This window comes from Leuciscus leuciscus, assembly GCF_965113295.1.
Source record: "Leuciscus leuciscus genome assembly, chromosome: 18".
NCBI lineage: Eukaryota > Metazoa > Chordata > Actinopteri > Cypriniformes > Leuciscidae > Leuciscus > Leuciscus leuciscus.
In genome coordinates, this window is record NC_138742.1 from 27261746 (window position 1) to 27288258 (window position 26513).

The 26513-nt window shown below is 37.9% G+C and overlaps 1 protein-coding gene across 10 annotated transcripts in view; it reads left to right on the top strand.

The window, feature by feature from the left end:
• Nucleotides 1-26513, top strand: part of LOC309480498 (ankyrin repeat and SAM domain-containing protein 1A) — a 128301-nt gene that overhangs the window by 22919 nt on the left and 78869 nt on the right. For 5 of the 10 annotated variants that reach the window (XM_082145009.1, XM_082145010.1, XM_082145006.1 and 2 more), the window contains exons 2-8: nucleotides 6579-6659; nucleotides 6776-6932; nucleotides 10351-10413; nucleotides 21479-21775; nucleotides 23381-23642; nucleotides 23728-23814; nucleotides 24977-25149. In XM_082145009.1, the coding sequence (XP_082001135.1) occupies nucleotides 6579-6659; nucleotides 6776-6932; nucleotides 10351-10413; nucleotides 21479-21775; nucleotides 23381-23642; nucleotides 23728-23814; nucleotides 24977-25149 (1120 nt within the window). The remainder of the gene's footprint in view (nucleotides 1-6578; nucleotides 6660-6775; nucleotides 6933-10350; nucleotides 10414-21478; nucleotides 21776-23380; nucleotides 23643-23727; nucleotides 23815-24976; nucleotides 25150-26513) is intronic. The other 5 variants (XM_082145015.1, XM_082145013.1, XM_082145014.1 and 2 more) reach the window with 3 other exon arrangements.

Consider the following 26513-nt stretch of genomic DNA (forward strand, 5'->3'; position numbering starts at 1 on the left):
GCATCCAAGGTCAAAATCACTTTAATTTGATCATAATGTACATGATTGCAGCATCACCTCTTTTCTCACAGGGTCTGATACGGTTCAATCAATTATTCAGTTTCTCTAAACCCCTCCTTTCAAGAGCTGATCTGCTCTGATTGGTCAGATGTCTCAGTCTGTTGTGATTGGTCTAGTCTACTCTGATTGGTCAGAGGACTCAATCTGTTGTGATTGGTCTACTCTGCTCTGATTGGTCCAGATGTCTCAGTCTGTTGTGATTGGTTTACTCTGCTCTGATTGGTCAGATGACCCAGTCTGTTGTGATTGGTCTACTCTGCTCTGATTGGTCAGATGACCCTGTCTGTTTTGATTGGTTTACTCTGCTCTTATTGGTCAGATGTCTCAGTCTGTTGTGATTGGTTTACTCTGCTCTGATTGGTCAGATGCTCCAGTCTGTTGTAGGGCTGAAACGATTAGTCGACATTGTCGACAACGTCGACAATAAAAATTTGTCGACAAAATATCTTTGTTGTCGAGTAGTCGTTTGATCTCACGTGACCTAATGTAAGGGCCTGCAATATCGCGATTTGACCGCTACGGCGCTGTAGCGCTAGAGTGTAATGCAGCCGTTTACAAATGCTATTGCGGTAGAAGAACACAGCGCGAATTATGACGGAGTGCAAACGAATCCGAACGATCCGAACCTCCGAACTAGCAAGGTGTGTGAAAGTTTCACAAAACTTCAAACCAAGAATGCTGTCGTATGCAATACATGAACTTGCTTTTCACGGGAGCACAAAATGCATGTTAAAGCACTTAAATGGGAAACAAAAAAAAAGGAGCCGGTGAGAGGTGAATGTTCTCCAGCTGGAGCTAAATAACTAGCAGTAAATCTCTTTATTAGAGAATGCAATACAACTAATAATAGTAATAATATTAACAATAATAATATAATTACAGTAATGTGGTGATTTATTTTTGCATAGAATAAAGCTTGATCGAGCTTAGGAGTCAGGGCTGTTTCAAAGCCGAAAACACAAACAGTGTGGACGGCCCCACTCCCAGTTAAATGTGTTTAACATTACGAAGCATAAATACGTCTGCTGGCTGTGGTATCGATGGCTAACGTTACTTAATTTATTTTAATTTTTTTTCTGATCTGAAAAACTATCCTATCTGTAACTCAAAAAAACATAATATTGTCTGAACCGCGATTTTTATGATCCGTTGCCCCACTAATAAATATTATGGTCTCAACCGCGATTTTTGTGATCCGTTGCCCCCCTAATAAATATTATGGTAAGTGCATTATGAAAGACAATCAAGGAAAGTTATTTAGATGCAAATTAAAGGTAGGGTAGGTAATCATTTTTCTAAAAAAAAAACATTCCAAATTTGTTTAAACTGTCTTTATATACCAATACATAATTAAAATGTAAGTACTCTGAAAAAGAAAATATAAAAATCGAGTGACTGTAGACCTTTTAATCTGCAATAAACACAGCTCATTATTTCCATTCACTCCACCCCCTCCCTTCTGAGCTCCTTCCAAAGCCACGCCCCCAAAACACATGAACGCGCGACGCCAAACGCTCAGGCTGGAACAAGACGCATTTATTACCTGAGACGAGTGGAGAGGAAGGAGCGCAGTACATACAGTGACATCATGTCAGAATCACATGTAATAAAATACCTAACCCATGATTTCTTTTAGTACTCACTATCAAGCTAGCATATCGATAATGGTAAAGTTTCATTCGGTAACGAGCTATATTTATAAGGCAAAACTAAAAACAGGTTGCATTGATACACGTTTTTCCATTACCATCAGTTACACTGTGATGAAGATGAATTTCGTGTAAGATTCATAACATATACGGTGTTTTGCATGTAAGAGTTTCCATGATGAAAACATTGTTGACTCTAATGAACACTAACGTACACTCCGAGTCCGGAGACAAGTACCGCATCGTCGGTTCGAGGACAGGTCCGGGGTTGAGGGCGAAGCAGAGGAGGTCGTTCAAGAGTGCGGGCAGGGTCCGAGGAAGTAGTTTTTGCCTTGTTTGCCTTCGCTGACTGCATATGCAGGTGCTTTGAGCTGAATATTTCCGGAACGGTGACATGTGATGAGTGCACGCCGGGCAGCGCGCGCAGTGGGGCTCGGGGCGGGCACGAGACATGAAGGCATCTGATTGGTTCTTTACATTCGCACCGAATGGCAGTGATTGGTCAGAGTTTTTACTGTCCTGCAGCTGCTACAGAGGTCTGATTTTTTTCATTCCTTTTTCTAAACACATAATGTATTGACTACTATCAGGATGGAAGGACCATTTCACCCAGTATAAAAAAAAGTGTTTCTGAACAGGATTACCTACCCTACCTTTAAGGCTATGTCTGGTTAAACAGTTATTGTGTGATTTCGTTTATTGTGCTTTGTCAACTTGAAGCATGAATTTGAGAAAGAAAATAATTTTTGGAAGAAAATGCACCACATACATACTTTTGTCAATGATATAAGTTATAGCTAAAAGATTGTAAAAGCTTTCAGTTCTCCCTGCCTAATTGTAGTTGAAAAGTCAAATTAAGCTTGATTAATGATATAGTGACTGATCAAATAAACTACAGCATCGAGAATATAACTCCCATGTGTTTTGCAGCATTTAAAATGTCAGTCATTGTGTTATGCGAAAAAACACACATACGAAATGATTGCTGACAGCACTTTTATTTTCAGAGAGTTTTTTCTTTCACACAAAAACACAACAGTAAGTGTCTTTCAATGCTTTTAAACACTTGATTCCTCGTTCTTTGTCATATCACAAATGATGTGTGAACACCGGTAAGCATTAGCCTCGATAGAGACGTAACGTTAGATAGTAGTCGTGTCTCCATTGCGTATTTTTATATTTTGAATATATCCCTCCACTGCACTCTGTAACCCCTTTTGCCTCGATCTGGAGGATATCGCGGAGGTATTGCTCCAAAAAAGGTCACTGACACGCACGGGTATACCTCTTTCCGTCATGGCAATCTGTCGCGCTGGTCGTGTTTGACCATTTGTTTGTCGGACGTAGCAACAGTAACTAAGGGGGGCGGGGCTCGGCGAAAGGTCAATTGTCATGTCAATTTTTATTTTATTTTATTCTTATAATAATTGTTTGCAGATTAAGTTTGTCTGTAATGCAGCTGATTATTTTTTGTTTCTTTTCTTCTACTGAAAGAGAACAGAATATTTAAACAATGCTTAGAGAGCATTTGTGTGTTATTTGAGTTGGACAGAAATCTGAAAACTTAAAGAGAATGACCTGTTTAGTTGCTCAAAGTTCATTTAAACAACCATTTCATAATCGTTCCAAACGTACTGATTAGTCGGCGAAATAATCGATGATTAGTCGATTAATCGCCCTAATAATCGTTAGATTTATCGATTATCAAAATAATCGTTTGTTGCAGCCCTAGTCTGTTGTGATTGGTCTACTCTTCTGTGATTGGTCTACTCTTCTCTGATTGGTCAGATGGCCAAGTCTGTTGTGATTGGTCTACCGTTTACAGCGTGTTGGAAACGAAATTTCAAAATATTTAAATTTCATCTATTCTGCAGCACTTGATACAAAATTTACAAATACAAATATACTTTATGAATTTAACCTCACTTTATTAAGCAATGTCTTTGCTCCTGACCTTTGATGATCCAGTTCAACCATACTAAGAAAAAAATACTTTATTTAAACATTACATTTGTTTAAAAAAAAAAAAAATTATGCTGAAGAAACAGTGTTGAATTTATTGTTGAGTTTTTTATTTATTTTTGTCATAGTTTTTATGATTTCCTATATATTTGGACAATATTTCAACATCCTGGAATGCATTAATTTCAGTCCATTGTAGTCCAATAATGTGCACTGCAAAATAATGAAAGTGTCACCAAATTTTTTATACTTTTATAAATGATTAAATATATATTTATCAAAATCTAAATGAGTAATTTAGTCAAAGCGATTATCACTGTGTTGAGGTCAAATAATGTTGGTTCACTGCATGCTCTGTGAAGCAGCAACACTTTGTTCCTCTGCTGGTGCAGTTTTCTCTCTCTGTATGACGTTTCCTGGCTGGAAGTGGAGTGATGGGAACGTCAGATTGGAGTGAGAGAGAAGAGCTGCACAGTTCGAGAGCCTTTCTGCCACCGGCTTCTCCTTTCCTCTTCCTCTTTTGTCTGTGTGCTTTGTGTCTTCATTTGTGCTTTGTCTTGACAGCGAGCGAGTGCATGCGCTGTACGGCACGTGACTCCTCTCTCTACACATGCTGCAAGTACACAATATGTTTACAGCTACAGCAAGAGAACCGTTCCCTTCAGTCAATTATGTCTTTATATGTCGAGTACACAGCCTAAGGGTGTTTTCAGTGAGGTCCAGTGCGCAGAAGAACAGACAAAGAGTTGTGTGTTTTGTAGTTTAGTCGATTTACAAGCACACTGGGAGAGTTTATGCCGAAATTAAATTTGTGTGGATGTGACGGAGGCCCATTTATTTCTTTAAAAATAGCAATCTGAGGCGATGTAATTGCCTTTTCCAAGTGCCCAGTCTTTTCATGTTCTCTCATCCATGTCTGGTAGTGAGAAACCACTGATTCAAGAGCTGGAACGGTGTACCACAATCTTAAAATCTGTGTTCACTGAAATCATTGTCTATTGTTATATAAATAATTTAGTATATGCACAACAATTTAACTGTTTTAATTGTTATTACTACATTTAGCAGTTTTTTTATTGACAAAATATTAACTAAACAACAACAAAACTGTGATGTACATATATTTATGAGATGTTTAATTTGATATATCAAGAACATATAATCTCAGAATTGCCAGTTTAATTTAATTAAACTCTTTTGAAACTCATGGATGCCTGAAAACAGTTCATGAAACCTTTATATTAATTTTTAAACAAAACCACATAAGTTATTATTAGAATGTTTTCAAATGAAATGTATACATTTTACTTGCATAAACTTTCACTTTAAGATAAAAAGATGATCAACTTTTCAAGCTGTAATTTTTTTCATGGCGGCCATAAATGTGTGTTCATATTCATGTTTATCAAAGTTCATTCTCAAAAGTGTGAGTGTGAGATGCCGAAATGTATTTTACAAAAAATGTGATAAATTCATAAAGTTCTGCATTTTTGTTTTAAAGAGTATATTTCTTAAACTCTTAAATAAAAATAATAACAATAATAATTAAAAAAAAGTAATGTGTGATTCGCATTTTGGTTCCCCATTTTGTTTTTTATTATTAGAAATGTTGGTAGTAAGGTCTCATTTGTTAAAATTAGTTAATGTATTAACATTTAATAATATTTTTACATTTAATAATATTTTTACATTTAATAATATTTTTACATTTAATAATATTTTTACATTTAATAATATTTAATCATTTAATGTCAGTATTAGTTAATAAAAATACAGTTGTTCATTGTTTTTTCATGTTAGTTCAAAATGCATGAACTAATGTTAACAAATACAACTTTTAATTTTAAGAATGTTTTATTAAATGTTAAAATTAACATTAACTAGTACTAACAAATGCTGTGGAATTGTTGTTCATTGTTAGTTCATGTTAACTAACGTAGTTAACTAATGTTAACAAATGTAAAGCGTTACCAACATTTGTATGTATCTCTTCCGGGTCAAAGCGGACCCGAATGCGAATCTGTACATCCCACATCCCACATCCTCCTGTGTTTCCTCAACTCATGCAAGTAGTTCCAGTCTCCACTATCAGCAGAACCTGTTTGCCTGCTCTCGGTCAGTGACCTCACACACACCGGCTGATGTCATTGCGTTAGATTCAGGTGTGACTCACGGTTTCATTCAAGAGGCGTAAAAAATCAAAGGGATTCTGCTAATGTGTTGACCAGCAGATTGCAGAGCAGATTGCTTGAGGAGTAGCAGGAAGGATGACGCAGTTCTGCGATGTTCATTCCCATGGCATTAGCCTGATGAATCATACATTAGACCAAAGTCCAAACCCTCACAAGGTTATCAGAGGACTCAATCCAGGCGTTTCTGCACCACAAATAAACCAGCGAGATTGCCTGCGATAATGGGATTTAAAATGGTGATTTCCAGGACTGGAGTATTAGTGAATGTCTGGACTGTGAAGTTCTGTATTCACACATTATTGGGAACAAATCATGGGAAAGCCATGAAAAACAGGGGACCTTGCTGTTGACGGGTCATTTTAGCATTATTTCACGAACCCCATGGTCACTTGCACTACAGTTCAAAATAATGTTTTATTTTTCCTAAAATTAATTTTTCCTAAATTTAGGAATAATTAACCGTTTATTTTTATTTTATTATTTTATTTTTGAAAGAAGTCTCTTCTGGATTTAACCAAGCATACCGTTATAACAGTAATAATACTGTTTTTCATTTACAGTATACCAGTCTTCAGTGTCACATGACCTTTCAGAGATCATATGCTGATTTGCTGTAGTTGTATGCATAGGCTGTGTTACTTTTAACCCTTTTTTTTATTATTATTATTATTATTATAATAATACTCACTGTGTCTGTCCACTCTTTGTTTTGCAGTATCTGGAGGGGCCCGAATGTGAACTGTGTGGACAGCACTGGATACACACCTCTACATCACGCTGCTTTAAATGGACACAGGTGAGTCCTGTCACCTGATGACCTTTGACCTCAAGGATAATTTTAGTTTTATTTATCGAAATGTACTTTTTAATTTCTGAATACCACACACAATTGTGCATGTGTCTCTCTGTCAGTGAGGTGGTGGAAGTGCTTCTGCGGAACGAGGCTCTGACGAACATCGCTGACAACAAGGGCTGTTACCCTCTGCACCTGGCGGCCTGGAAGGGGGACCAGCGGATCGTCAAGCTCCTCGTCCACCAGGGTCCATCTCACCCCAAACTCAATGAACAGGTCTGACCGCACGACACTGAGCGGCACATTCAAAGCCGTATTCTGGGTTATTCACCGCATGAGGTCTATGAGCAGCGCTCGTGACTTGCTATTGATTACCAAAGGAAGTAGTTTTGACTCGTCTCTCAGTTAAAACAGAATGGAAAACATGTATTAAATACTCTTGCTGTCTACAGGTAAACTGGAAATCGATAGGGCCAGGCCTTCTGGAGGGTTTAAAGTGCCTCTATTATGCTATTATAAAGGTTCCTAATTTAGTTTTGCAGTCTCAGTTTTACAACAGGTTTACATGCAGGTCAAAAAACACTTTACTTTTCTCATAATATACTGTTCAGCATCGCCCCTCTTCTCACAGTGTCACAGTTGATAAAGTATACAGTCTCTCTAAACCCCTCCTTTCCAAGAGCTGACTCTGATTGGTCAGATGGCAGTCTGTTGTGATTGGTCTACTCTCCTCTGATTGGTCAGATGACTCAGTCTGTTGTGACTGGTCTACTCTCCTCTGATTGGTCAGATGACCCAGTCTGTTGTGATTGGTCTACTCTCCTCTGATTGGTCAGTTGCTCCAGTCTGTAGTGATAGGTCTACTCTCCTCTGATTGGTCAGTTGCTCCAGTCTGTTGTGATTGGTCTACTCTGCTCTGATTGGTCAGATGACCCAGTCTGTTGTGATTGGTCTACTCTCCTCTGATTGGTCAGTTGCTCCAGTCTGTAGTGATAGGTCTACTCTCCTCTGATTGGTCAGTTGCTCCAGTCTGTTGTGATTGGTCTACTCTGCTCTGATTGGTCAGATGACCCAGTCTGTTGTGATTGGTCTACTCTCCTCTGATTGGTCAGTTGCTCCAGTCTGTAGTGATAGGTCTTCTCTCGTAAGTTGTAATTGGCGTAAGTTTTTACGCTCGCTTGAGGTGGTTTTTGACTTGTGCAAAAAAGAGTTAATGCGAATTATGGGAGATGGAAACGCATTTGCCGAATAAATTCGGATGTAGCGCACATTAAACCCACGTTACTGATAGGCTGTTTCCTCATGATGGGAACTGAGCCGGATCATTTGGCTCATCTCACTAATAAGAGTATACGTTTGCGTGTGTCACTCCTCTTCCTTTCTGACCCGATTTTAAGGATGATCTATTCTTTTTACTGAGCACAGACGTGCGTCGAAGTGGATTTGCAGCACAGGAAACATGTTCTCGACGTGTCAAAAACACGATGTTGCTACGACATGTTGCTTCTCAGCTACAACTACAGTGTTTTAGGGTCAAAGTAGATGTTGTTTGCAGGCAGACAATGAAGACCATAGACTGGCATTAAGCTAATTTGTCCTACTTTGGATATGTTACGGAAGTGAGACTGGAATTGCTGACGAATCGATTTTTTTCTTTTAAAATAACTTTATTTGTCGTGCACTTTCATCTTTAAAACTTTGCAGACCTTTTACATTCACGAACAGCTACATTACACACTGCATGAAAGGTCATATTTGAAAAAGCATAATAGGGGCACTTTAAAAACAGAAATGTGAAGATTGTGCATTTGCTAAGAACTTGAATGAATTCTATAGTTCAAACATGTATTATTTGAGCTGGAAAGTTTCAAATGTCTTTATTAAGTTGGGTTACTTTTTAGGTCAAAGAACGTCTACTTATGCGTTAACTAATGCCACACTTGCTCCATATAAACAGTCCCTGCATCCCAATCATACTATCCATCCTCAACAGTTTGTGATATCAGAATGTGTCAGATCACAGTATGTTAAAAATAGCCTTTTTGCAATTGAGGTTTGTTGACTACACACTAATGTTGACGAATCACAAAACCCCATTTTAGACCCCGTTTCCACCCATATTTAGCATTGACCAGAAATAATGCATGTTAATACCAGTTGGAAATACCAGTAGGTTATGGTTGTTAGGATTCCAGCCTGAGAGACGAGTCATAATAAATCCTGTCAGTAGTCTTTAAGTTGCTCTGTAAATATTCCCCTGTCTAGTGACACACTATCTGAGATCAGTAGTCGGGGATTGGGAGGTTGTTGACTAGTGCGGGAGGGTGTGTATTAGTCATTTTGAGGTTCGATTCGAGGTTATGTTTCTTTTGACGCGTCTCAGGAAAAGCTGCAGCTTATCAGGAACACTTTTGCTTCCTCTTACAGCTTCACACTGCTCATTTACACTTTGAGTGAGAGTGTGTGTGTGTGTAAAGATAAAGCTAAACATGAGTTCAGTGGCTTCTCACCCATAATACACGCTGTTTTCACAACTGCTATTTTTAGTCGTAACACATTTGGCTGAATTTCAAATGTTTTTTAAGTAGAGCATGACATACACGGTACGACTGTATACTGGGTGTCTGTTTGAGTCAATCGAGTGTCAGTAAAGATTAGGACACTTAAGTTGCAGATTAACCAAATTCAGGCGCGGAATAAATAACCACCAATATATCGGAATATAAACACTGACATATTTCCAGTGTGATGATTTTTACCGCAAATTTGGGATGAAATGCATTCTCATGCTGAATTAAACGTACAGGTCATGTGACCACAATGCATTTAAAAACATATAAAATCACATATTAATGCTGTGTTGGAACTGAATTGCTCAATTAGTTTGATGTTTGTTGACCCAGCAATGACATATTGAAATGTTTCTTTGCTCTCGCTTGTCTTCCCGTTCTACAGCTGTTCCCTATTTATTTCCAACCTCATGACATCTTTTAACAAACGAACCTGAATATTCATGCGCACCTGTACTCGGGGTTGGTTTTTGTATTGTTTGATTGAAATGTCCCCAGAGGAAAGCAGAAACTGCCTGTCTTCAAATACTCTCGTTTTGCATAATTTGGAGAGACTTTTCCTGCATTTATTATTCCGCAGTGATGCACTCAGTAACATCATAATCACAGTTTTCATTTAACAACTCTGTTATTGTGCTGTTTTCTCATTGATTTGTTATAGCATGACATGCCTCAAAATGAAATGAAACAGCGCAGCCAAAAATAATGATTTATTATTATTATTATTGATTCATTATGAATTTGGACTAACTAGAAAAATATTGCAAAAAAACTGTCTCATTTCATTTTTTTTGTGCCATTTTTATAAGGCTGGTTTATTCTCCATCGTTTGATTGGTCAAATTCAGCATATGCTAGAAAATTTCATTGTCAAATGTTTCTGATTTGTCTAATTATAGTTCGTTTTCCTCACAAATTAGATTTTTTTTTTTTGCCTTGTATCAAAATAAATATTCATTCGGCGTGTATTTTTATTGAACGTTAATCATTCGACGGACTCTAAGCCAGCCTGTAGTTTCTTTTGCCTGTTTCATCATGTGATCATGCATTTGATTAACACTTGTGTTCAGTGTGTGTGTGTGTGTATGTGAACACGTCTCCTTCCTGTTCTCTCCCCTCTCCCAGAGCTCTCTAGACCACACAGAGTTCAAACGCTGTGGCCCATTTGACCCCTATATTAATGCCAAGGTGTGTACCCATGACCTCTGACCTGCACGCTTCACCTCCATACGCCACGCCTGGGTTTGTCTGGTTTCTGTTGGGACAGTGTCGCTTCACTCTTTCTCATGTTTGTCATCATGTGGGTTATATAAGCACACATATGGCGTGTGTGTGTGTGTGTGAAGGTGTATAATGTATAAAGACGTGACAGACTGTGCTGTGATTCTCACTGTAGTCTGAAGTAAGTTATGTACAGTTTGTGTGTGTGAGAGCATTTTATCATGAAAGGTGTGATTTCTGCAAACTGCGAAAATAATGATGGATTTTAGACAGGTTTCCCACTCCGTTTAGACTAATAATGTATGACAAGAAAAGGGAAAAACTCATGTTGTGAGAAGATAAAAAAATATTATTAGTAGTATTTTAAGTTTCAAATATATTTAGAAAAATGTCCTAGATGCATATTTAAATGCATAACATACAGTTTTCAATAGAAATGGCATTAAAGTATATTTTAGTTTACCTAATACCATAAAAATTTACTTTAGAGGGACAAGTGCATTTAATATAAAATTTAGAATATAGTAGATTTTAATCTATATTTAATTTATATTTTTATTTTATATTTTGCTGAAATATCTAGGGGGGAAACGCAAAACAGGAAAGGATATCATAGAGAGAACCCCTTCGAACCCTCATAACTGTGTCAAAGACAATTAGTCTCTTAAAATATTAGATTATTATTGTTATTATTTATTTATTTTTAATTTAAGAGAAGACAACATAAGCTCAGGTTGTAAAATTATCTTCTGGTGCAACTAAAATAATTTAGTATATACAGATATTAATGTGGATTTGGATTAATAAACACAGATATTAATGAATTCATGATAAATATTAGAATATTGGATATTCAAATATTGAGATAATTTGATAATATCAGATAATTTGATACTTTTTAAGAGAAAATAAGGTTAGTTCAGGTAGTCAAATATCATGTGGTGCGACTTGATTCAATTGAAATTTATATAAAATACGTTTTACCTTGAAATGTATATTTATTTATTAATCTATTTCTATTTTAAATGTGTTCTCTCACATGTGTTCAAGGTGTCACGAACCGTACATGCAAAGATTCAATGAAGAATTTTGATTTGTGTTTTATTTATCTTGCACTCTTATTTGTCATCAACCTTTTTATAATTCCTTTATACACAAGCAATTTTTTCCCCTGTTCTGCAGCCTTTTTGTCCCAGTGCCGAATAATAAGTGAATGTAATGCCTTTGCAGTTTAAAATGGGATTGGAGAAAACATTTGAACTTTGAGAAATGTTGTACGTTGAATCTTTAAAGCCACTGTATGATGTTCTGCTGAAGCTCAGAGAATCCTCATCTCGCTTGCGTTCGATAGCACAGAGGGGTTTCACTCCAGCTTTAGATCTCGTACAAGCGGACGTGTGTGTGTGTGTGTGTGTGTGTGTGCGTGTCAGGCAGGTTACAACTGAACAGACTGAAGCGGACATGAATAATTCATGAGCTGACAGGAAGTGTGTGTTTTGTGATTGTTAAATGGTATTTCTAGAATACTTGCTGTGCCACACACACACACACACACACACACACACACACACACACACACACACACACACACACACACACACACGCAGAGTCGAGAAGCTTTTTTGTGTAGCCGTCGGCTTGAATCAGTGTCAGAAAGTGTGTGTGTGTGAGTGTGTGTGTGTGTGTGGCGGCAGAGAGAGGTGGGGTGTAGTCATGGAAACGGTGTCATGGCTGGATAGCTGAGGGCCGACCCTGTAGTGCATCGAGAGAGAGATGAAGAGAAATGAAAGGAAGACAAAATACAGAATGATGAATAGAAGAGAAGCCATTCATTCACCATGGGTTTTGATGTTCTGCAGGTGCAAAATAATAATAGTAGTAGTAATGATAATAATAAAATAGATCTGCAGTAATTGATTTTTTTTACATTTTTAGTCTGAAGAAGAAAAAAAAACATAAGTAGATGAGTTCCAGTGTTATTAACTAAAACTATAAAAAAAAAAAACAGTAATGGATAATATACAATTTTGTTTTAGTCTAATAGAAATAAAGCTGATGAAAAACCTTAAACATAAAAACCCTAAGTTGAACTAAAATGACTAAAACTGAAATAAAATAAAGCTATAGTTAGACAGACGTTGATTGATTGATTGATTTTGGCCGATAGCCGATAATTCTTTATATTTAAAAGCCGATAAACGATATATTGCCCGATAAATCTAAATCCAAAATGTTATATTACAAAATTACAAAAACAAAAACTTCTCCATTTAAAAGCCGTGTCCCAAGCACACAATTACAATGTTCTCATAATAATGTTATGTAGTCCAGATGACAGACTTGCGCTGCACATGTTGCACTTTACTGTATTTTCCTTTTCATAGTGATTCCAATCATATTTCAAGCAGTTCAAAACCATCATGGTGAACAGTGCACATCTGAAGCGTCTCAGGAAGTAATACATTATATATCAGCTTTTATCAGGCAAATTTTCATATCGGGCCGATAACAATAACATTAAATATGAACATATATCGGCCGATGCCGATATGGTGGCCCATATATCGTGCTTCCCTACAAAACAAATAACAAAAATGCATAAAAAATAAATATAAATTGGAAATGTATGAATAAGCAATCTAGGCTCAGTGGAAATTGGTGCCTCTACCTTCAGTTTTGCAAAACTTCAAAAACACTCCTGTAAATACAGGTTCCTGCCGTCTCCAGCTGAAATGAACACTAGTGGCAGTAAAATCATTTGTATTCATTTTCACACAAATTATGATTACGGAGACAGATTATCAATTCCTTGCACAATGCTATTTATAGTGTTATAAGAACACTTTTACCGTAGTGCATGATTTGTAAACTAATATGTTTTGATGTTTGCGTTGCATAACCAGCTCCATATTTGTTGTTATTTCCAGTCGTAGTAAACCTGCTCGATCGCTCATCTGGTACAGCATTACACTCGAGACTCAAAGCGCTCGGTTACGAGTCCAGAGAAACTCGAGTCACGACCACAGAGCTCAAATACCATGTGTTTGTATCTCACGTTTGCTTTTGTTAACTCTATCAGGGTAGATTCAGGGTTAGGGTTTAGAGTAGCTGCAACTTAATTTTCAAATGTTAGCACATTTAAAGGAGCCGTATGTAAGATTGTGGCCAAAACTGGTACTGCAATCACTTTCAAATGACTGTAGAGCGGTGTATCCCCTCCCCCTCCCCCCTGACTCGAGGTTGCCAGATAGACAGGAACGTAGGCTGCTACGTAGCTGTGGTAACTAGAGCAGAGCTGGCAACCCCGATGCCGAAACACTACTGACTTCGTGATTGGTAGATAGGTGGAGGGTGGAGCTTCAGGCCAAAACACAACATGACAACATCAACATCAGTTGAGGGCTGCAACTTTTAAATGACAATATCCTGGCCGGACTACTGTTGTCAGTGATATAAGTATTTGAAATGAACATGATTTCTTAATGTCTAGTGACATATCAGGGCCATTTTATGATTAATTGAAATACATTTCTTACATACAGCTCCTTTAAACTTTTTGCGTCGTTCATTTCCACACTGCCGCGATACGTACAACAACAAACGTTGACATATTCACAATCATCTGTTTCTGAGAAAGCTGAATGCCACTTTTACCACCAGTTACTACCATCGTGGACATGCTAGCACACATAACTCTCGGTTTGAACAGTTAATCTAAAAAAAGATTTCCCCTTCTGAATGAACACACAATAATGACTGAAGATCAAACACACCGTATGTGTTCACACAGCTGAGGTTCACCTGCCCTACTGAGAGTTTATTTCAGGAGAGCCGTGTTTCGAGAGTGCATTCATCCCCGCTTCCCTTGATGGAGTCTGTGGGGAACCTCCCGCTCTCAGATGACCTAGTTAGCAGGAAAATCTACACACATTATTGCCTTGTCATCATAATTCCCAATGAACATTTATAGGGTTGTTTCAAAACCTTGCGAGTTGCCTCACGTCTGCTGTGTAAATATGCCACTACCTTCTACAGGTGCATTTATTTGATAAAAAAAACTGTAATATTGTAAAATTCTAGTTTAAAATATCTATTTTATATTTGGAATATATTTATTAAAATGTAATTTATTCCTCTGATCAAAGCTGAATTTTCAGCATCATTACTCTTCAATCTTCAGTGTCACATGATCCTTCAGAAATCATTCTGATATGATTGAAACATTTCTGATTATTATCAATGTTGAAAACAGTTGTGCTGCTTTGCTTCATATTTTGTGGAAACCGTGATAGGTCTTGTCTTTGAATATACATTTAAAAAGAACCGCATTTATTTGAAATAGAAATCTTTTGTAATATTGTAAAAATGTGTCATTATAATGCATCCTTGTTGAATACAAGTATTAATTTCTCAAAAAAATAAAAAATCATACTGAATTTTTCTATGGAAGCCCGTTTGCGCCATAGTTGAGTAAAAAATACAATTCTGTAAGTCATAATAATGAGAAACTTTCTCATAATTATGACTTAGTATCTCATTATATTGAGAAAGTTTCTCGTAATGAGAAACTTTCTCGTAATTATGACTTAACATCTCGTAATGAGAAACATTCTCATAATAATAATTAACATCTCGTGTCAAGTCATTTAAGAGAGTCATTAAGTCATTACGAGAAAATTTCTCGTTATTTTGAGATACTAAGTCATTATTATGAGATGTTCTCAATTTAACGAGATACTATGTCATAATTATGAGAAACTTTCTCGTTATTTTGATATACTAAGTCATTATTATGAGATGTTCTCAATATAACGAGATACTATGTCATAATTATGAGAAACTTTCTCGTTATTTTGATATACTAAGTCATTATTATGAGATGTTCTCAATATAACGAGATACTATGTCATAATTATGAGAAACCTTCTCGTTATTTTGATATACTAAGTCATTATTATGAGATGTTCTCAGTATAACGAGATACTATGTCATAATTATGAGAAACTTTCTCGTTATTTTGAGATACTAAGTCATTATTATGAGATGTTCTCAATATAATGAGATACTATGTCATAATTATGAGAAACTTTCTCATTATTATGACTTAAAGAATCTTTTATTTATTTTTTACTCAACGTTGGTGGAAACGGGCTTCCATACTTTTCAGCGCTAGTGTAAGTAGAGTTAGGGTTACTATAGTATGTTTCTATGATAAATGGTGTGCTACTATAAGCAAAAAAATGCTCAGAAAACCAAAATATTGGGTGAAACACTCCGTTTAAACTGGAGTAGATGATTTCTGTCGACTCATCCGCCATCCTGGGTGAATGTGTCACTGAGGGTACGTTTAGGACTGAAAAGCTAAAGTTTTTCCTTTTGCATTTTTCACGTACAGACCAACAATGTTGTCAAAGCTATCCCCGATCACACAGATCCGTGAAAACGACTAAAATCGCTGTAGTATTAATGCCAGGCCAGTAGATGGCGATGTCACGGTGTACGGGAAAACGACTGAACCTATAGACAGAACACGTAATACACATGTGCATGATGTAGTTTACAAGGAGACGATAATGGTATCGCTTTCAAAAACTTGCACTTTGAAACCCATTTTCAAAAGTTTTAAAGCCCCCAAAACGCTGTTGTCGAGTAAATTAAAGGCCAAAACTCAAAGTTTTCTGTGTTCAGTTGAAAACGGTGTCGTTTTGAGAGAGTTGCAATACAAATGTAATAATCCACAAAGGATAAATGCACAATTCAGCCATTTTAATTTTGCTGCCTACCTTTTGCTAACAGGCTTTGTGCTCACTGGTTTTGAATGAAGTCTCGTTCGTGTTTCTTGGCCTGAACTCATTGGTAGGGATCTAGTCCTGTCTGAGACTAGAGATTTCCTCATCCTTCATGTTGGCTGAGATTTCCAGTGTGGCGCTCTCAACCCGTGATCTCTTCGTGACATTAATTGTTTAAAATCACATCAGTTGTGTAGCGGGAACTTTTTCTCTTTCTCTCTCACTCTAAAAGCTTTTATGTGTGGGTACCAAACGTCCCTCGGACTCTTTGAGAAATGTGAAATGCTCTGCTCTCTTCCCAGAGAGATGGTAATGTGGAAAGCATTGCATTGCGCTCCCTCCAGAGAGATGACACATCTCTCTGTGTGTGTGTGTGTGTGTGTGTGTGTGTGTGTGTGTGTGTGTGTGTGTGTGTGTGTGTGTGTGTGTGTGTGTGTGTGTGTGTGTGTGTGTGTGTGACAGAAACACAGAGAGAGCTTCAGTTCTGTCAGGCTATGGTTGATTTTGGCAACTGTGCCTGATTGTAAAGAAGCCTGTCAAGAACACTTCCAGGTCATATTTCACTATGAAAGAAAGAGATGATATTTTTCTTAATGGTAAATAAGGGCTTAATTTCCTATAATATTATTTGCATTGCAATGTGTTATTTTAGTATTATTCGTATCATATTGTAGTATTTATTAATGAAGATTAAATAGATTTGTTTTTAGTTTTCGTTTAAGTTTTAGTAATGTAATGTAACTGTGTAAAGTTTATTAGTTTTGATTTTAAATATTTGTTATTATTTCAGTTTTACTGGTAGTCATTTTAATATCTCAACTAAAACTTATTTTATTTCAGTTAATTGCCAAGGCAACATTTCTAAGTTGTTTTTTTTATCAATTTTTTTTTATTGTTTATTATAATATTTTCTTTCATTTCAGCTTTACATTTTTTATATATATATCTTTTAAATAATTTTAGTTAACAATAAACAATAGAATTAATCGCATAAGCTCAAAAAAAATCACTAATGTTAGTACTGTAATGCAAAAAAAAATTCTATATTATTTTAACTAATTCATTTATGCAAATTTTTGTTTTACTGATTTTATTATGATTTAAATAAAATGCACCATTTTTACTTTTTTATATACAGTAAAAATGACTGAACAATGTAATTTACGTTAAATTAAATGTACATTAAATTGTCATCACTAATTATTGAAATGAACTAATATTCATTAAAATAAGGTAACGATGCAAAAAAAATTTATGCTTGTAAAAACATACAATTTTATATATACAAAATATATATATAAATATAAATACTGCACTACGTTAACATTAGTTAACTACATTAGTTAACATGAACTAATGAACAATGCATACAGCATATATTAATCTTAAAGGGATAGTTCACCCAAAAATGCCTATTTTGTCATCATTTACTCACCCTCAAGTTAAACCTGTATGAGGTTATGATACACATACATACATACATACATACATACATACATGCAGTGTGTATATTGTTATTTTCTCCCGTGGAGCAGAAAGCGTGTCAGTTCTCTGGTGGCGGCAGCGGTAGCATCTGTCCCCCCCCCCCCCCCCCCCTTTGCCACAGGGCACACACTGATGATGCAATCACTCCTCCCGCTCCTCACCGGTTATATGCTGATGATGTAATCATCATGACATCACGTGGTAGGTCAGCTTTCAGCTCTGATTATCCTGATCCGCGCGCATGTGCGCTGACCCGACATGCATATCATAACCCTTCTGGAATAATCCCAGCATAGGCCCGACATGTCAGGCTGCGTTCACATCTCAACACGGGACCCCATGCAGTCACGCTACGCACATGTGAACTTGTGTTAATGTGCTCCTTTGGTTTGCTCCCTCAGGAAGGGCACATGCGTTCACATATGTATGGAGTCATGTGATCGGATGAGGGATGACAGGAGTCATCGGGCTTATTAAACCCAGAGAGAGAGAGAGCGAGAGAGAGAGCGAGCGTGAACAGAAAGATAAGCTCGTTTCATCATGTTTCGTGCAGAGCTCAGGAAAGGCCATCGCTGAGAGACTTCAGACTCTTAAAGACATAGTTCACACAAACATCAGCGTTCACACATCCTCATGTCGTTCCAAACCCGTAAGACCTTCCTTCATCTTCAGAACACAGACGCTGAAGATTAATATGTTACCACTGGAGTCACATGATTACTTTCATGATGTCTTTACTATCTTTCTGGGGCTTGAAAGCGGTAGTTGCGTAGCCTGTCAATGGAGGGACAGAAAACTCTGATTTCATTAAAAAGATCTTCATTTGTGTTCTGAAAATTAACGAATGTACCGTACATCGTATCGATGTATTATTACACCCCTAGTTTGCTCTAGACGTTGTATGTGCTTTTGTCATTTCTAGTTTTTTATATTGTTATTTAGCTTTTTTTTTTTTCAATTTTAATAATTAAACGTATTTTTATTAAGTAAACGTTCTTTATTTCAGTTAGTTGCCAAGGCACAATTTATAATTTTATTTTATTAAGTTTTGTAAGTTTGAATTTTTCATGTAATGCTAATATTTTATTTTATAGCTGTATTTAAAAAAACACTAAATCGATTTTAATTGTTTCCGTTTTAATTGTACTAGTAATGATGATGCCGTGGTACTGATGCTGAATGTGCAGTAATGTGTGTTTATGAGAGTTATCTGTGTGCTTGTGAGCTGAAATGCTCCGTCACACAGGTCAAACACACACTCAGTCTGGGGTTCCTGTTCTACACACACACTGTTCTGAAATCTCACGGAGAAATCAGCACTTTCTATTTTAAAAACAGCGAAAGCTCACTTCTCCTGACAGTCGGTCGTCAGCGCTGGACCGGAATTAACATGAAAATGAATCTGTTGTGTTTGTGGAAAGACTCTGAGCCTCTGTGGTGTCCGGTTCCTAGAGAGAGTGAGAGAGTGAGAGAGTGAGAGAGTGAGAGAGTGAGAGGTTCACTCGAGAAGAGCTGAAACGAGTGTTTGTTGAGAGAGTGATGAAGCTCATGAAGGAGTTCAGTCCAGCTGTTTCCTCATGGATATCTGGGATCTCTGCGCTCACTGTCACTCGAAAGATGTGAGAGCTGATATTAAGGGATCTGATTCTGCTGTGTGTGTGTGTGTGTGTGTGTGTGTGTGTGTGTGTGTGTGTGTTGTGGTTTTCCTTTTTTCAGTTTGAAGAATAAAGGGCTTGCTGTGTTTTTGTTTTCCCGTCTGTGGAGGGAAACGACAGGTGTAGTTTTGTTCTCTCTCTCTCTCTCTCTCTCTCTCTCTCTCTCTCTCTCTCTCTCTCTCTCTCTCTCTCTCTCTCTCTCTCTCTCTCTCTCTCTCTCTCTCTCTCTCTCTCTCTCTCTCTCTCTCTCTCTCTCTCTCGTCCCTTATATAATGGCAGGAGAACACACACTGCGCTGCCAGGTGAATACACACTTCTTTCTCTCCCAAAATATATGAGAGTTTGTCTGAGGCTCGCCTGCTTTGATCTGTTTGAGTGAAGTAAGTGTCTGTAATGTCGCTGAGGAAGCGCAGCTCGTCCTCTACCTCTCCATCAGTGTGTGAACACACTCTCTCTGCAAAGCCAAGATAATCAAAAAATAGTATAAATGTTAGCAATAGCATTCAATAATACAGTATTAATGTAATTATAATAGTTATTATTAATGGTAATGGTAATAATGATAAATATATTTTACAGTCAAATTTTTATTATTGTTAACATAATATAGTAATAATAATCATGATAATTTGATCATTTAATTAACATAATAATAATAATAATAAAATTAAAAATGGTAATACAATAATAATAATAATAAATGAATATGATGGTAATAATTATGAACAAAAATAGTTTTATTAATATTTACGTCATTATATCATCATAATAAAAATGGTAATAATAAAGAATAAAAATGCAATAACTATTTTATTAATCATCTTAATAATAGTTTGTTGTTATTATAAGATTCATAATAATGAATCTTGCATGCGCACAGGATGCTTTACCCACTGTGATGTAGTTGTGGGGTGTGGTCATCAAACCAGCACATGTTCATTGACTCTGGCTCTGCTCACACACACACAGTCACTCAGAGTGGTGGAGTGTGTGTGGCTTGTGTCCGCTGCTGCCAGCCGCCCGGAGACTTTCACAAGCCTCAGACACACACACACACACACACACACACACACACACACACACACACACACACACACACACACACACACACACACACACACACACACACACACACACACACACACACACACACACACACACACACACACACTGATCTCTGCACAGCTCTGGAGGAACCCGAGTCTGATGATGAAGCACTCAGTCAGTCTCTCACTAGCAGTTTTTGAGCTCTAGGGTATTTTGTGTTTAATTTCATAGTTATTATTACACTCAAGATTTGACTCTATTCAGTCAGCAAACAAAGCAAATATAACAGCACCCTCTGGTGGTCAGGTTTCAGGACATCAGTCATTGTGAAGTTCAATGATTTGCTACAATCATGCTGTACATTTCAAACTATGAGCCATTTTGTCTAATTGTGTCTAATTTAAGTATAATATTGCAAATACCAAGAGTGATTGTTTGCCAATGTCTAAGATATTGACCAATGATCAAAAGTGACGGTAAAGTAGTGCACATATAGTCCCAAAAACACTTAAGCCACACTTAATGTATGAATATCAATACATTAGATACAACATATCGAATCAAGTGTCATTGATTTAAAGATAACTCAAACACACTTTACAAGCCAAGAAATTTCACAAAAATAAGTTTGTAACGCATCTAGTGCTGAAAATGAGTATTTAAGCACTTTGACTGTGTGTGATACGAGTTGTCTGCATGCGGTCAAGCTTGCATGTCCTCTTCTGCTCTCTCTGTCTTTCTCCGTAAAATCACTGGCTGAATAACAGTGTAAGACTGTTGTGATTTGTGTATTTTACATAAATTCAGTCCGATGTTTTGTCTAAGAAGTTACGAATCTTCCACAATCCTGCTCTGTTTCGACTGATCTTGTCTTTTGTGTCGTTCTCCTAAAAGCAGGCTTTATTGCCAATGCGAAGCTATGCTCACATAGCTTTACCACCTTGTGTCTTCAGCGAAGGCTACAACTGCCTGGATTCGCTTGAAGATGGTTTATTTCTCTCACTTTTCAGGCCCAAGCACTGAAGTAACAACATCTCTCCGTCCTCTTCTCCGCAGAACAACGACAACGAGACGCCTCTGCACTGCGCGGCTCAGTACGGGCACACGCGGGTGGTGCAGCTGCTGCTGGAGGAGCTGACCGACCCCACCATGCGCAACAACAAGTTTGAGACGCCGCTGGACCTGGCTGCGCTCTACGGCAGGCTGGAGGTGGTCAAACTTCTGCTCAGCGCTCATCCCAACCTGCTCAGCTCCAACACCAAGAAGCACACGCCTCTCCACCTGGCCTCGCGTAACGGACACCTGCCCGTGGTGGAGGTGCTGCTGGCCGCCGGCGTCGACATCAACTACCAGGTGAGGACGTCTGGGTCCAATATCACACAGGAGTGCCATGATGAAGCATTGCACCTAAAATCTTGCATCAGCTGCTCACCTTCATGTATTTCCAAACGTGTACAACCTTAATTCATCTGCAAAACACAAATGAAGATATTTTAATGAAATCTGAGAGATTTCCGTCCCGCCGTTGACAGTCTATCAACCAAAAACTCTGACATTTCATTAAGAGTTTGTAAAATAAATCTATATGAATCGAGCAGTTCAATACAAGTATTGTGAAGAGATGTGATCGATTGATTGAATTTGACGTGATGGATTTAATTTAGGCTTTTATTCACATGTAAACATTGATCAGCGAACGTGAAATATGGTAATTGGAAGCTTGCTTAACGTGTGAGAACGAACCTCATTGGTCGTTAAGGAAGTTCAAAAGTGCTGCGAAACACGCAAGAATGAATCTCATTGGTTCACGCGCATCAAGCAAGCATGATTGAGCCGTTTACCAATCATCTCTCAGTGTTCCAAAGATGAAAACAAAAAATGGATTTGGAATGACATGAGGATGAGCAAATGATGACAGAATTTGTATTTTTGGTTGAACTAACCCTTTAAATTCTCCTGTTACGCATTCGCATTTAAAGTCCCCCTGTAGTAAATCATTGTATCCCTTAAAACCCATCTTTGATCACCAAAATGACATATTTAAGAGTTGTTTCTTTAAAAAAAAAAAAATTCTTCATGCCTTAAAATAGCTTTAATGTAACTCCAAACCCTCATTTATTATAAGTGTTTCTATGTATATGCAAATGAGCCCTGCCTCCACTCACTCACTCCAGCTCAGAGATCCACTCGTTGACAATCACACGCTGATCTGATTGGTTACAAGGTAGTTTGTGACGTCAGAAACACCAGCGATTTCAAACCGTGTTTTTGAGACTGTCTTTGCAACTCAGCAATGCTGTCGACTTATGAATCTGCACATGGTTTGTCTTAAAGCACATTAAAACACCACATAGACATGTAAACTACATTAAAAGCTTGATTTTCACCACAGGGGGACTTTAAGCACCCAAGATGTTTTGGGCTATATTCGAAATAGCATACTACCATACTTCAATACTTTTACTATTTCTGCAATATGCATAGTTTTGCATTATGTACATTTTCTTGTATGTATGTCAAATCATAGAGGTAATTTCATAAAAATGCTGTTTCATGTTGACTGTCCAAGTGCATATCAGTGCAGGTGTGTGTTGGCTGGGCTTTTTAACAGTCATGACAGGTGGTTTTACCTCACCGTGATCTGAGCTAACAGCTCTTTAACACCTTGCCAGAACACTCCCTACCTGAGAAACCTTCTCACACACTTAACAGTAACAACCTGCCATCTGCCTCTCACTCAGAGCAGCGGCCCACATTCACACAGTCTGCTTTGTCTGATAACATACTGAGAAAGCCAGTGCAGTGCGAAATTGAGTCTCTCTGCTCTCCGCCGGGTTCTGACATGTCACATCTGACTCGGTTATTGCCGTCAACTGACCCGAAACACAATGTACAGGAGCGTTTAACCTTCACTACTTTGCTATCGTGTTATTTAAGTGTCATTGTGTTCGTTCACAGACAGAGAAAGGCAGTGCCCTTCACGAAGCAGCTTTATTCGGAAAGACGGAAGTAGTACAAAAACTACTCAACGCAGGTAAAAACAAAGGCAAACTCAGAAATTACCAGTCCTTTGACTGCCGGAAATGTCCCCAGGACGCTCTGTCTGAATGTTCTTCAGGTATTGATGTGAATATCGTGGACAGTAAGAATCTAACAGCGCTGGACACTGTTAGAGACATGCCCTCTCAAAAGAGCCGACAGATCGCCTCCCTCATACAAGGTACGTCTGGAGCAGATCTCACACACACCACTGAGCCGGTTCCTCCTCTGGTCCTCGGTTTCACGCTTGTCTTGTGTCTCTGCAGCTCACATGAGCGGGCGTCCGTCAGACACGAGCCTCCCTCCTCCACCAGTGCCTCCACCTCAAGAGAGCCTGAGCCCCAAGAGAAAAGGTCAGAGCAAAACTTCAGCTGTCATGTGCTCTAGGTTTTTTGGGTGAAATTTTATTTAGACCTTGTTTACACTTGGTATTAAGATGCGTTTCGGTCGATCGGATGAAGTGGACGAATAAATACTGGAGTAAACGGGTCTAAGATGTTTTGAGCTTGTCCACTTTCCACCACTTCCAGAGGGAGTTAAAAACACATTCGACCGGATTGCTTTCGTAGTGTAAACACTCATGTGGTCGAATGTGTTCAAACAGCCACAAAAGACCGACTTCTCTCTGCATACTGACCTAATGAGTAACATTATGGGTAGAGCTATAGCCAGACAAGATTCAAACTTTGTTGGCTAAAAACCCAAGTTTGGTTTAAAGAAGAAAAATGTACCAAGCACAATGTTCTCTCACCATTCCTGATTTCTAACACACACTCAGTGTTCAGCTGGTCTCGAGTCTGTCAGAGCAGAAACTAAAGCTGCTGTTCTCCGTGTGTTTATCCGTCGTCTCCGTTCGTGTTCATATCTAAACTACACGAGCTTATTTCGCCCATTAGATCGAAAGATTTGAAAAAGCCCATACATTTCCTCGCCCATAGACCCTCCTCTCGAGGAAATCAGGACAGAAGTGGCTGAAAGTGGACAAAAGAGAATAAAACACCAGGTGTAAACAGGGACTAAATTACACAGGTTTATTTTGCTGTGAATTGTTTTACCATAGAAACGCATAATTTAGATTTCAAGGGAGTGAACAGCTCTGTCTAGGACGTCCCAGGTCGTCATCTAGTGATTATGACAAGACGTGAACGCACCAATATTACTTTTTGAATTTTTTTATCAATGCATACTGTGTCCTAATTTACTTTTACTATTTATTTATTTATTTATTTATTTATTTTTAATTACACCATTATTCCATCCTGAATATAGTCTTGTTTTAAATTTAGTTTGGTACATTTCCTTGTATTTGGTCATTTGTATTATCTGGAGGTGAACATTAATAAATGAGTGAATGAAAATGAATGGCGTATTGGAGTTGAGTCCGGCCAGTGGCATGTCCTGATTCCTCTCTCTCAGCAACACTTGTTTTGTCTCCCTCTCCAAATCCAAATGATGCTGATGCTCATTGTATCCTTTCCTGTACAGATGTTGTAATGTGTATGTGTGTTTTCACAGGAGAAATGGAGCAGCAGGTCAGTGAGCTCATATCCGGGTTGTCTCCGACCCCCGTGGAAGAGAGTCCGTATGAAGCCTTGTTTGAGGCGTCCTCGTGTCACTCTCTCGACAGCCTGGCCAGCGGAAAGTCCTCGGACAGAGACTCCGGGCGGCCCGACAGTGAAGCCGGGAAGGTGAGGATTCGATATACGGATATTTCTGTCTTTGAAATCCTTGTTGGTTGAAAACAACCAATTTCATTTCGTTCGTTTCATTTTTATATCCACTGCCTGAGTGACAACAACAAAAAAAAAGTTACTGTTTGGATTTAAATATGTAAATACTTAAGAGTCCATGATTAGATCATTATTGCAGTGATTATGTTTCTATCATGTTATATGTTTGGCAACAGTTCCTCTAACCCTAGTTGATGGAGTGTGTAGCTTTTACTTTCTTAAACAACCATGTAGGAAGACACATCATGGCCATATTCCAGGATGACAAGGTCAAGATTTTTCAGTCTCAGATTGTGAAAGAATGGTTGGGAGGAGCATGAAGAATCATTTAACACATGAATTGGCACCTTCAATTCATTGAAAGTCTTTGGGATGTGCTGGAGGAGACTTTATAGAGTGCTGGACTCTTGCATTGTCAACTCAAGATCTTGAACAAAAAAGATCTTGAACATCTCTTTATGGAAATAAATGTTGTGATGTTAATTTTGATCAAGAGGTGCATCAATGAGTTTAAGGTCTGGACTCAGAGGTTTAAATTCATGTGTGGAAATGATTCTTCCTGCTCCTCCCAACCATTCTTACACAATTTGAGCCTGATGAATCTTGACATCGTCGTCGTCATGATGTGTGTTCCTACATGGTTTATCAAGAAATGAAAAGCTACACACTCTATCAATTAGGGTTAGAAGAACTGTTCCCGAACGTATAACGTGATAGACACATAATAATCACTGCAATAATGATCTAGTCATAGACCTTTAAGATTTAGCCTATTTATATCCAAACAGGGAGGTTTTTTTGTCCGGCAGTGTACATGAAATTTTACTCTCAATTCTATATGTAAGAAATATGCTAGCCAAGGAGGCAATTCCGATGAGGAAATGTAATTGATATTTATAAAATCTTAGTTTTGACTCTAGAATCTGATTGGATGAGCCTCGTCCCAAAGTCTTCATTAAAGGGATATTTCACCGCTGGAAAGATGAATGTGTATTTAAATTGGGTCATTTTATGTAGTAGAAATGTGAAATTATTTTAGAAGTTGGTGCCTTCTAGACTGAGAAAAGCCAGAACATTTATTTTGTGGCTCATGTGGATGAAAGACGACAACTCCCAGAATGCACTTGCTTCCCTGCCCTACGAGGCCACTCCCAAGCCACGCCTACCGGTTACAGAGGGCAGTATGGGAAGAAATGATACAACTAGGTTATTAGTCGATTCGAAACTGAAAAGATGCCGTTTTATGGTGAGATCCCCCTATGGGCGGGTTGAACACATGCGGAACGAGCTCCTCCTATTGGCTGTAGTCTCTCGCCTCTGGA